Raw genomic sequence first — 13,087 nt, 5'->3', positions numbered from 1 at the left:
CTTTTATATACATCTGTACATATTACAGACTTCTCAGGTGGCTCAGTGGTAAAGAACCCCCCTGCCAATGCAGGAGACGCGGATTCAATCCTTGAATCAGGAAGATCCCCTGGAGAAGGAGATGGCAACCCACTCCAGCATTCTTGCCTGGACAGTCCCATGGACAGAGGAGCCTGGCGGGTTATAGTCCATGGTGTTGAAAAGAGTTGGACACAACTTTGCGACTAAACAGCAATACATATGCATATATATTTGTGAGTGTGTGTACACAAATACATACATTGTACAAGTTAGTTTGGAAATGACAAGGCTAAGAACATTATGGGATTTTTTTTTTTTTGGCACGCCATGCAGCACGAAGGATCTTAGTTCCCCGACTGGGGACCGAGCCGGCACCCCCTGTAGTGGAAGCGGGAGTCCCTGGGGTGTTTTGTTTTTAAGGCCATTTCTGCTTTACCTGGTATGTGGGAAGGGGTAGAGCAGGGAGTAGTATGCACCCCTATACCCTGAGAGGTCATGCAGGGATTGTGGGGGTAGCAGCCAAGGCACGCCATTCAGGGGGGCTCTCTCCGCTTGAATAATGGTGAAACCCTGTGAGGCTTCACAGCCTGGTGGCCTCATCTGTCCTCAGCTAAAATCCACACAGTTGAAGTGGCAGGTGCTAGGTCTGGCGTGTGATTCCCGCCAGTCTTATTCACGTGAGACGGTGTCTCTGATGTCGGTTCCTAATCCTGTAGCCCAGGACATAGGTTGCATGACATGATTCCGGCATCTCTGGTTTCTCTGTTGTTGGTGCAGTTGACCGAAGTCAGTACCGTGGGTGACGGTCAGCAGAATCACTGTAGCTAGCTTTGGCTCACGAGGGAGCCTGTTATAAAGATACAGGTGTGATGCTTGGAACTGTGGGCCAGAGGCGTAGTTGGGCATCACCAGAGCCTGGAAATCCGTGGAGACCACACCAGGACTGCTTATTTGTTTGGGGGACAGTCTTTTGTCTCCACCTATCTCCGTCATGTGTCTCATTCTCTACAGAACAGCTTTCTCTGCTGCCGTGAATTTGTAGCCAAATCTACAGTCTGTGTGCTTCCCAGGTGGCGCTAGTGGTAAAGAACCCACCTGCCAATGCAGGAGACATAAGAGATGCAGGTTCGATCCCTGGGTTGGGAAGATCCCCTGGAGGAGGGCTCGGCAGTCCACTCCATTATGCTCGCCTGGTGAATCTGATGGACAGAGAAGCCTGGTGGGCTACCGTCCGTAGGGTCGCTAGGAGTTGGACACCACTGAAGTGGCTTGGCACACATGCTGCAAAGCCTGTAGTTGAAGTAGCCAGCATGATTAGCTTCTCTTAGCCCTTCAGCCAAATCAATGGGGGAGATAAAATGATTAGCCATTTGCAAGTATGTCTTGTCTGTTAGCTCATGCAGGTGGTGGGAAGGAGGTGGTTCTCTCCAGGAAGGAGGTTAGGGGAGCAGGGAACAGTTTGTCCAGGACAAGGGAGTTTTGGGTGGGACCATCCTGAAAGATGTCTCCTGATTGCCTTGTTCATGGGATGTAAACAAAGGATTTCACTAACCATTTCAAGAATTGATGTACGTAGGTAATTTGGGATAGTATAAAATCTTTAAGTCGGAAGACGGTACTTCTGTAGACTGTGTAACAATAAGGTAGTCTTCTCTGTCCTGACTGCAGTTTTTCAACTGAATTCCAAGCACTAAAGGTGATTGCTAGTTTTCTAACAGCTGATTGAATTTAATGCATAGCTTTGCTTTCCTCAGACAAAGATGATAAACCTGTCAAAAATAATTGTGCTTTAATTTAGTTCTTTGTCAATGACAGATGATGAAAACTCTCAATGAGAATTTCTAAATTACCAAATCCACTCCTAGCATTTACATATGCAAAAAACCGTCTCTCTTGTGTAACCTGGAGCAGTGTGTCAGAGTCATCTGGGGAGTGTTTACAGACGAGACTCAGCTGCGGCCCCCACACTGATTCCTCAGGCTTGCGGTGGAGCCTGAGTGTCTGCGGAGGTGAAGAACAGGTTCCCCAGATGACCTGATGCTCCACAGCTTTGAGAGGCGCTGAGTCAGGGAGGCTTCATTTATTGGCGTCTCCCAGGATGGAAATCATCATCATCTCCAAAACAGACCAGGCACAAAGCGGGTTCTCTGAAGACACCATGACTTCATTCTTCAGCCTCGAGATGGGCTGTCTGGCCTCTCCCGGCCTCAGCTGTACCATGGTTTCTTCTGGTACTGGGGGGCTTCAATCTGAATCAACAGATTCCAGAAATTCATACCATCCAGAAACTTCTACCCAAAACAAAGTAAAAATATTTCATTTTACTAACGTTGACAGAACTGTGTTTTGTAGAATTCCCTGCAGTCAGGATTTGATTGTTTGCATCCGCATGGTGTCATTTAGCATGTTTCCCTGTCCCAATGTTCTTATAAACTGGTAGGTAGCAGCTCAAGCAGATGGAAGTTAGAGATTTTGGCAAGAGTTCTTCATAGGTGATGTGGTAGGTTGATGAGGGGGCCCAACAGCACGCCTCTCTTTCTAACAGTTTTTGTTTTTCCCCAGTGCTTTACTATATGATATTTTTTATTCTTTTTGTGGAAAATTTTGATTTTGACCCACTAAGTTGATTTAGAATGCTCAAACTACTGCACAATTGCACTCATCTCACATGCTAGTAAAGTCATGCTCAAAATTCTCCAAGCCAGGCTTCAGCAATATGTGAACCATGAACTTCCAGATGTTCAACCTGGTTTCAGAAAAGGCAGAGGCACCAGAGATCAAATTGCCGACATCCGCTGGATCATGGAAAAAGCAAGAGAGTTCCAGAAAAACATCTATTTCTGCTTCATTGACTATGCCAAAGCCTTTGACTGTGTGGATCACAATGAACTGTGGAAAAATTCTGAAAGAGATGGGAATCCCAGACCACCTGACCTGCCTCTTGAGAAACCTGTATGCAGGTCAGGAAGCAACAGTTAGAACTGGACATGGAACAACAGACTGGTTCCAAATAGGAAAGGGAGTACATCAAGGCTGTATATTGTCACCCTGCTTATTTAACTTATATGCAGAGTACATAATGAGGAATGCTGGGCTGGAAGAAGCACAAGCTGGAATCAAGATTGCTGGGAGAAATATCAGTAACCTCAGATATGCAGATGACACCACCCTTATGGCAGAAAGTGAAGAGGAACTCAAAAGCCTCTTGATGAAAGTGAAAGAGGAGAGTAAAAAAGTTGGCTTGAAGCTCAACATTCAGAAAACTAAGATCATGGCATCTGGTCCTATCACTTCATGAGAAATAAATGGGGAAACAGTGGAAACAGTGTCAGACTTTATTTTTTTTGGGCTTCAAAATTACTGCGGATGCTGATTGCAGCCATGAAATTAAAAGAACGCTTACTCCTTGGAAGGAAAGTTCTGACCAACCTAGACAGCATATTAAAAAGCAGAGACATTACTTTGCCAACCAAGGTCCGTCTAGTCAAGGCTATGGTTTTTCCAGTGGTCATGTATGCATGTGAAAGCTGATCGCTGAAGAATTGATGCTTTTGAATTGTGGTGTTGGAGAAGACTCTTGAGAGTCCCTTGGACTGCAAGGAGATACAACCAGTCCATCCTAAAGGAGATCAGTCCTGGGTGTTCATTGGAAGGACTGATGCTAAAGCTGAAACTCTAATACTTTGGCCACCTCATGAGAAGATGGTGATGGACAGGGAGGCCTAGCGTGCAGTGATTCATGGAGTCGCAAAGAGTCTGGCACGACTGAGCAACTGACCTGAACTGATAGATACAGCCCTAGTTGGAAAAATACTTTTATAGGAGGGAGATAAGCATGCACTTGGATACTTAAAAGGTGATATTATACATGCCAGTAGAAGAATGTCTAACATGAATATTCTAGTATGGGGATAAATTGTTTTTAAAAGTAGTGAAAGTCTATACAAAGAAGTAACCCCCATTGAGTCTTAAAGTTAACAGCCATTAATGATTGTTGTTTTGGTCCATTCATTCATTAAGGTTTGCTAGTTATCTTTGAATATCTGGTAAACACTGAACCCTGGATAGAAGCCTTTGAAGACAATTGAGAAACAGTGACACAGAGCTTCTCTTTGGACTTCCCTTGGTGCTCCAGTGGATAAGCATCTTCCTGCCAGTGCAGGGGAGATGGGTTCAATCTGTCGTCCAAGAAGATTCCACATTCCGCAGAGCAATAAGCACGTTGTCCCTGAGCTCATGCTCTGCAGCAAGAGAAGCCAGCCCACCGAGAAGCCCGTGCACCACAGCGAAGAGTAGCCCCTGCTCTCTACAGCTAGAGAGAGCCTGCGCGCAGCAATGAAGGCCCCGTGTAGCCGACAATAAGTAAATTTAAAAAAGAAAAGAACCTGGCTGTGATTCTTTACTAGAAATGACTGCATCCTGGGGCACTGTTGTGTGGTCTTAGGTAACTGAGAGTGAGCAAATATGTTCCCAGCCACCTTCTCTGAGCCCTAGTGTGCTTCAGGGCTTCCCAAGTGGCGCTAGTGGTAGAGAACACACCTGCCAGTGCAGGAGACATGAGAGAGATGAGTTCGATCCCCAGGTCTAGGCGATCTCCTGGAGGAGGGCATGGCAGCCCACTCCAGTATCTTGCCTGGAGAATCCCATGGACAGAGAAGCCTGGTGGGCTACAGTCCATAGAATCACAGAGTCAGACATACCTGTAGCGACTTAGCACGCACACACATGCTGCAGAGTGGATGGATGACTTGATATGTTCATTGCTTCCTGCTTTTACCTTCAAGCCCTTTACACCTTTAGTTTTTGATCGTTGATTCTCATTGGAGGAAGAAGGGAATCATTCTTGGGTTGTCTTCCATCCTCTCTCTTACTCTGCTCGAGCTGCCTTGCCTTGCTGAGGGACATCTGTTCCTGTATGTGGGGAGTGCCCATCCCTGCCCCTCCTAATCACTGTCACTTCTGAATCATTAGTGTAATCCCTTGAACTGACCTTTTGAAACTTTCTGACTTCTTTAGTTAAAGATACTTTAGGTACTTCCCTGGTGATTCAGTGGTTAAGATTCTGTGTTTTCCCTGCAGGTGGCTGGCGTTCAATCCCTGGTTGGGGAACTAAGATCTTACATGCTGTGCTGCCAAAGAAAAGAATAAACCAAATGTACCTATTTTCTATAAAGTTTTTTTTTAATTACTTTTAAAAAGCTGTTAACACAACAATGTAAACCAGCTGTGTGTGCTTAGTTGCTCAGTTGTGTCTGACTCTGCGACCCCATGGACTAGTCCTCCAGGCTCCTCTGTCCTTGGTGATTCTCTGGACAAGAATGCTGGAGTGGGTTGCCATGCCCTCCTCCAGAGGATCTTCACGACCCAGGGATCAAACCCAGGTCTCTTGCATTGCAGGTGGAGTCTTTACCATTTGAGAAATCATTATACTTCGATTAAAAAAAAAACCACCTAGCAGTTGTCAAATAAACAAAAAACTGCTGAACGTGATGTTTTAGCATGTATTCTGAAAGTATGGCTTTATGTTATTCATTTGAGCCCTTAAATACATTAAGGCTCTTTGCTCTTCTTTTTTAGGAAATTCACACAAACGAAAAGGAAGCAACCGAAAAGGAAGTAACTCTTCACTTGTTGCCAGGTAACAGTCATGTTAGAGTCGTACCTCCTCGTGTGCAATCCAAAGCCAGAGATAAATTATGTCATTTCTAGTAGCACTATATATAAACTCTTTTGTTTTCATCCAGACAGTGTATGACAATAAGTTGGACCAGAATATCAAGGTCTTTAGTTCAGTAACTGCACACCTGGGACTGAGTGTTACCACATCTGCAAAAAATTTTTGTTTCCCCCTCCCCATAGCGGATGAAAATGAAGGCGGGAAATTCTCATCTCTTTGTAAGCAAATGAGGTCTTTTTTCAGGTTGCCTTCCTTGGCCCCATCATCTATTCTGATCCCCATCCGGGAGATCCTGGTCTGTTCTAGATCCGTACATCCCACCCTGGTGGGGCTTAACCAACTCCCCAATCCTGGGCTGCCAGGGCTTGCTCTTTGTCATCACCAAGGAAGCTAGATTGGTTGGAATTTTTTTTTTTTTTTGAGATGGAGGAGAGTGACTGTCTATAGCGTAAGTCGAGTTTTAATCATTTCTGAATTCAGAAACAAGCTTCTTGGTGGAGTAGCCTCTCCATATATGGGGCTGTCCTGTGAGTTGGGCATTCAATTCTTCTGCTTTCTTTTTTTCCAGTTTTTTTCGTAAGTATTTTTAGGTACATTTCCCAAAACAATTGAGACCTCGTTCTGGTTCTTTTAATTTTATTCCCTTTTATTGGGACAATATGAATATGCACACGTTTCTGACTGATCCACCTTATTTGGTAAACATCAGAATCTCTAACTTTAAAAAAAAATGTTTTTCAGTGTCAAAGGCTCTTCCCTATAAAAATGGCCTAAACCTCAATCCATATATCCTATTCTATTTCCTCTTCTTGGGTTACAGATTCGGAAGTTTACTTTTGTCTTCAGCTTAGCGTTATGTACATTCTCGCTTTCCCTGGATTCCTGACGTCTCGTCTCGGTGTGCAGCCCAGGTTTCCTAGACTAGATTAAGATCTTTCCCAGCTTGTGCTTCATATGACCCGAGACACTGTCTGTACTGGCTGACAAGTGTGGTGAGGTCTCCAGTGCCTGACTATAGATCTATATGGTTTGCTTGGCTTTGGGAGAGGTTCACTATTAAAGCTGTTTTGTTTATTTTTTTTTAAAGCTGTTTTACACCGAGGTTGAACACACAGAAAGCCTTGCTCACGTGCCTTCTACCTTGGACTTAGCTAAGGCACTTTTTCTGAGACTATTTAAAAACCCCAGTGAGGCCCTCATCACTTCATTGTTTTTTCCAACCCTGGTGGTTTGAAGAGGCTGACCTCTCTGTAGAGGCTGACCTGGTGACAGAGCCATCTTCCTGTATTTCCATATTTAACCGCTTGGAAGAGAGAAAAAAAAACAAAGTGAAATGTTTTGTGTGTCCCTTGATAGTCTTAGTATCTGAAATTCTTCGTATTCATATTGAAAGTTAGAATAGATGAATTTTGAGCCAAATGGTAAATTCAAAGACATTGAAGGAAAAATCCAGAGGGAGATTTTAAGAAGATGGTTGTTTGTTGGATGAGGAGAAAATTCCGTTTTTTCTTGTCGCAAAGTATTTACATTTAGGTGTTTTTGTTTTTTTTTTAATTTTAAACTTAGTTTTTCATTTCCCTGTATCCTTTTTATTTTTCTGTCCTTACCATCCAGCCCTCGTGAGCCTCTCCACTTCCTGTCTATCCCTAAACTCTCATCTCTCTGACTGGAGACGGAAGTTGTCTCTCTCTGTCACCAGGAAATACAGCTCTCTTGCTGCTGGGCGTCTGCAGAGAGAGCAGGAAAGGTGACACAGTGAGAGGAAACACGCTCAGCGAAGAAAGAGAGGAAGCAGGCTTTCTTTCCCACAAACCTCTGACCTCCCTTTTCCTCCCATCCTTGTCTGCGGAGCCAGACCGAGTGCGCTCATGCTGTACCTGCTGGGCCTGAGGAAGCTGCCTGAGAGCTCCGGACCAGGCACACACCCCATCCTCTTTCCGGGGTAAGGAATGGCCCGCTCTCGCAGGAAGGGAGCCCGAGAACTACATTCCACAGCTTGCTGGCCAGCCCTTCTGCTCGGGTACAGAACGTCTATTTGGGTTCAGGTAATAGAAGCACTAAGATCTGTGCCTGCCGGTGTAGCCTAGGCCGTTTCTACCTGTTTGGACACATCCATTATTCGCAGTGAGAAGACAGAAGTGCCCCGTGTGAAGGTGTATCTGAGTCATTGTGATTTCACTTCTCTGCGGGCCCCACGCTGCTCTGTCTCCCTCCTAGGTTTTGCAGCTCCCCTGGGCCGTGTTGTGGCGTGTGTTTGTCTTTACAGGAATAGAGCCGGGGAAGCTTGTACTGCTTGTCTTCTGTGTGTTGCCCGAGGACTCTCAGGACACCTTGTTTTGGTTTCCATCAGGTGAACAGCTGCTATGTGAAGCCAACACAGTACTGAAGTGTGTCCAGGAAGATTCCTGTCAGCGTGGAATCTACGGAAGGCTTGTCTGCACAGACTTCAAGATTGCTTTCTTGGGCGACGATGAATCTGCCCTGGATAATGATGTGCGTGTGAGCTGCACTTGGCTGAGTTTGGGGTAGCACTGCCTCTGTGACCCCGTTGTCTTTTTTCCCAGCTTCTCAGTAACTTGCCCTTAATGCATGTAAATACAAAGGCCAGAGTCCTTCTCACCCGTGATCTGCTCTCCCTCCTTGGGGATCTCCTTTCGGTGGGAGGACCACTCTGCAGTTCTACCAGTGCCTAACGTCATGCTGGCCTGCATTGGACCTCATAAGTTGACGCCATCAACTCTTTTGTTTTCTTCTGTATTTCAGTGTGGTACATATCACTCAGGGGAATCACAGCTCCCCAAATACACTAGTTCCCCATGTTTTCTCTGCACTGAACTCTTCCTCAAATTTAGCAACTAAGTTCAGTTATGAGACTGGTGCTGAATGCAGCTCTTGAGTTTGGGTCTGTGTTTGCTCTGCACCGAGCAGCAGTGCTCTTGTGTGAGACTTGTCCCCCGTATGAAGAGCGAGCAGAGAAGAGAAGAGGAGTGTCTGCGCCCCTCAGAGCACACTGTGCAGTCCTGGGAGCCGGTCAGCCCGGCCCTGGCAGCATCTCGCTGCCTCACAGTGTGGGCTTCTGTGCCACCTCTGCGGTAGCAGCCTAGTTCCTGTCCTGTACAGAGATAGCCCATGCAGAAATGTGAATCTCCTGGGGTTCTCTTCCTGCCGTCTCGTAGCTCTGTCACTCCCTGTCACGCGTCTGCATTTGGGTAGAAAAATCCGAATCTGCATGCCACCTCCCAGCACCTCTCAGAGCGCGTGTGCAGCTGCCTGGCTTGTTGGCCTGGGAGCAGCCCAGGATTGGCGCGTCCTGCCTGGGTTTGAAAACGAGCGTTCACAACATTTCTCACACATTTCGCTACTTCATCATCCTTTTCCTCGGGATGTAACATTTTCCTGTTTGTTTAGGGTGTATACCTTTTCATTGATGTTTTCTTTAGTTTTATTGAGATAGAATTGACATACAGCATTGCAGTAGTTTCAGATGTACAACATGATGAATTTGGGATATGTATGTACTGTGAAACGATCATCACAATACGTTTAGTTAACATCCATCTCCTCACATAGTTGTACAACTTTTTTCCTGTGGTGAGAACTTTTACGGTCTACCCTGTTAGCAACTTTCTAATGTACAGTGCAGTGTTACTAACCATAGTCACCATGGTGCATGTTACATCTCCAGGACTTATTTTATAATATAACCTAAGTGTGTACCTTTTGGCCACCTTCGCCCATTTCCCCCACCCGCTCCTCATTTTTCTTGGTATGCAAGTTGGGGATAGTAATTCATTGTGCCTGTAAGTGTCTAACAGTGCTTAGCAAGGAATCACAGTTGTTTCCTTTTGAATTTTTTAGGAAACACAATTTAAGAATAAGGTCATAGGAGAAAATGACATTACCCTCCACTGTGTTGATCAGATTTATGGAGGTGAGTATCTGTGTTCCCCAGGCCTTTGACTGTACAGCTGCTAATGATGGGTTGGTTTTGTTTTTTGCTTTTTTGGCCTTTTATAGTTTACTAAAATTTCTTCACCCATTTATCTTAATCAGTTTTGTGGATGATAAAACTGAGATGTGAAGTGGCTTATTTGAGGAGGAGCTTATTAGCTGGAGAAGCTTGGACTTGAACGTGAACCTGTCCTTTCTAATACTTCATGGTGCCATTACAGGCTCCATGTTGGTCATATGTCCGTGTTAGCTGTGCAGGTCTTACTTTAAAGGCTAACCTATAAAAGTCTGTTGTACCACACGCAGCTGTCTCTTCTGCTGATTGCACAAAGCCTCTCTTGGCATCACTTCTCTATTTTGGTAGTCAGGGCTTTGTGAGCAATTATTCAGTAGCCATTTATGGAGTTCCCAGCACCAGGATGTCCAGTCTCAGGGTCAGGGTCAGGAGGGGCCCTAGCCATAAACCTGGGAGTCGGCTGTCCCAGGTCAGGTCCCTAATGATCTCGCATCTTTCGTAATCTCAGCTTTCAGAGCTGGGTTTTCTGCAGGAGTTGATTCTGCTGACAGTGGCAGGTCCACTTTGGTCTTACACTTCCTCAGGAGGAGTGAGGAGCCCTGGCTGTTGCAGGGTCCCAGGCTCCTACTGGGCGGGATGGGGCAGGGGGCCTGCTGGGTGGGACAGGCCCCAGCCGGCTGGGATGGGGCCGTGGTAATAGTTACTGAGAAGATGGCACCTTCCCTCTCACTTTTGAGAGGCCTCCGTGGAACTTAACAGTCTACCTTGTTTCTTTAGCATTAACCTGTCTTATAGAATGATTTCCCTTCTTTATGTCATCGTTTTGTAGTATTTGATGAGAAAAAAAAGACTCTCTTTGGACAGCTGAAGAAGTACCCTGAGAAGCTCGTCATCCACTGTAAAGACCTCCGGGTATTCCACTTCTGTCTGAGGTACACAAAGGAGGAGGAAGTCAAAAGGGTAACTAGTCGCATGTGTTTTTAGGTTTTATTTCCCATCAGGTTTTCCCCATTTACTCAGTTCTTGCTTCCACGGCACGAAGGTTGAGGGGAGCCTTTCACTCTGTAAAGTTGACATTAGTTACAACCTCACGTGCTTTGATTAGAATTGAGAGATAACTTGGTAGACCAGGACTGTATTATCGTGGCACGTACTGCGTTTAGTCCTTCAGTTCATACTGTGTTTGTCCCCAGAGCCTTCAGAGGGTGGGAGGTGGGAAACCAGGGTCAGAAGGCAGTCAGGGAGGGGAAGATGGATGGAGCAGCTAGAAGCAGCCCCCTTCCCCCACCCTGACAGCCTTTCTAAAAGCAGCAGCAGCAACCCCCAACTCCCGAATGAAGGAGTTGACATCCGGAAGGTCGTGGTTGCATGTGGAGGGAGGTGGAGGTACATGGTCATGGGCAAAATGAGTCACCAAATGAGCCTGTGCTTTTGGTCACTTACTTAATCTGGTTGCTGCAGCAAATTGAGGTGTGTAACCGGGTGAACTGGTTACAGTGATTATTGTAAGTTCCAAGGTTTCTCTTAAGATATTGAAGGTCTCAGACTTGCCACTGTCATGGTAAATGCATCAGGGGAAACCTTTAGCGAGAGGCCAGTTTATCTGTTGGCTTTGGCTACAGTGAGTTATTAGACATTCTTTTTAGATATCCCCTTAATCTTCTTTCAGGTAGCACAGGAGGTTTGGTTAGAATAATAAGCATGACCCCAGTATCTGTTCTGAGCAGAAAAAAGTGGTACAGATACGGAAAATTCCCTGAGAAGCAAGAAACTTCAATTTGAATGATGATTTTTATCATCTGTCCAAAAAGCATGGTAAATTGAGTTCCTTATCTTCTAGGAAGAAAGAAAGAGAAGTCGCTTAGTCATGTCAAACTTTTTGCGACTGCATAGACTGTAGCCTGCCAGGCTCCTCTGTCCATGGGATTTTCCAGGCAAGAACACTGGAGTGGGTTGCCATTCCCTTTTCCAGGGGAATCTTCTTGACCCAGGGATTGAACCTGGGTCTCCTGCATTGCAGACAGACTCCTTACCGTCTGAGCCACCAAGGGAAGTCTGTCTTCTAGAAGATCCTTAAGGCTACAACACATAGATCGGAATAGCTAAGTGTCTTGGTTATTATCTGATATCAGCTTTACATCTTTAGAAAGACTTCCCTGGTGGCCCAGACGGTAAGGAGTCTGCCTGGAAGGCAGGAGACCCGGGTTCAATCCCTGGGTCAGAGTATCCCCTGGAGAAAGAAATGGCAACATACTCCAGTATTCTTGCCTGGAGAATTCCATGGACAGAGGAACCTGGCCAGCTACAGTCCATGGTGTTGCAGAGTCAGACACGACTGAGCGACTTCACTTTCTTTTACTTTACATTTTTGACATGTCAGATTTTTGGAGTGTCTGAATATGGCACTTAAGATTTTTTTAGCACTTTGATAAATTAGATTATGTCTTAAAAATTGTCCTAGAAATTCAAAGCTCTTAAAAAACCTGACAAAATAGTTAGCATTCTGTTTGTGTGGCATTATTCCAAGAGATAATACCACAGATACAGACCTCAATGAGAGTTAGCATGTTGCTCAGCGGAGCCCATGGGCATTACTGAAAACCTTGACAACTTGAGTCTTGTCTTTCAGTGTTTATTTGCCAAAAGCATGACTGTATCCATTACTTCTTTCTAGATTGTCAGTGGCATAATTCATCATACCCAGGCCCCTAAACTGCTTAAGCGATTGTTTCTGTTTTCATATGCGACCGCAGCACGAAACAGTCCAGGTAAGCTTTCATCCTCAGGGAGGCGGGACCCTTCCAGTTCTTGCCTGCAGCTCGTGGGAGAAAGCCCTTCCATGGTTTTTTCCCCCATCTTCTCTAGCAATGGGTCACCTCTTTCTTGGGTGATTGATTCAAATTTCTTTTTTTAAAAAAGGTTTCTGTTTCTTTCCCGTGATCTTTGTTGCTTTAACTTATCTTTGAGGTTTGTTTGCTTTTTGTGAAGGATTATTTGATGGGTTCTTATGAAAGATTGAGATCAATAGATTGTCATTGGAAATGTGAGACTATAGAGAAAGAAAATTGAGACAAGTTTAAAATCACCCTTTCTGTCCCTGGGTTCTTTTTTCCACTTTAATACTCTTGATTTCGTTTCATAAGACCCTAAAAAATGTCTTGCATTTTAGAAAGTTTTTAAACAGCCAGAACATGCTTTATAGCAAATATTTGGGGATGGGGAATGGAACACTTGTACAGAAGAGAACACATCCGAAAACCAGTTTGGTTAGAAAACTTGAAATTCCAAATGTTTTCCATTTGGTTCCCTGAAAAAGAGAGCAGTCAAACTGTGGTCGTCTGAATTAGCTATTAATAATGCCCAGTGTTGTACAGCGTTTCCACAGATGTTTGTCTTCATCCTTCTCTGGATCTCTCCCCTCC

The 13,087-nt window shown here is 45.1% G+C and overlaps 1 protein-coding gene across 1 annotated transcript in view; it reads left to right on the top strand.

Moving 5' to 3' along the window:
- The window catches only part of MTMR12 (myotubularin related protein 12), a 68,376-nt gene that overhangs the window by 23,505 nt on the left and 31,784 nt on the right, over positions 1–13,087 (top strand). Inside the window, exons 2-6 of the mRNA XM_055422218.2 lie at positions 5,599–5,659; positions 8,049–8,191; positions 9,557–9,629; positions 10,495–10,625; positions 12,340–12,433. Of these exons, the coding sequence (XP_055278193.1) occupies positions 5,599–5,659; positions 8,049–8,191; positions 9,557–9,629; positions 10,495–10,625; positions 12,340–12,433 (502 nt within the window). The remainder of the gene's footprint in view (positions 1–5,598; positions 5,660–8,048; positions 8,192–9,556; positions 9,630–10,494; positions 10,626–12,339; positions 12,434–13,087) is intronic.

The sequence above is a fragment of the Moschus berezovskii genome, chromosome 18 (genome assembly GCF_049115385.1).
Source record: "Moschus berezovskii isolate FMDL1 chromosome 18, NW_MosBer_1.0, whole genome shotgun sequence".
NCBI classification, from domain to species: domain Eukaryota; kingdom Metazoa; phylum Chordata; class Mammalia; order Artiodactyla; family Moschidae; genus Moschus; species Moschus berezovskii.
Note: the sequence above shows the minus strand (reverse complement) of the source record. Positions and strands in the feature narration are given on the sequence as shown.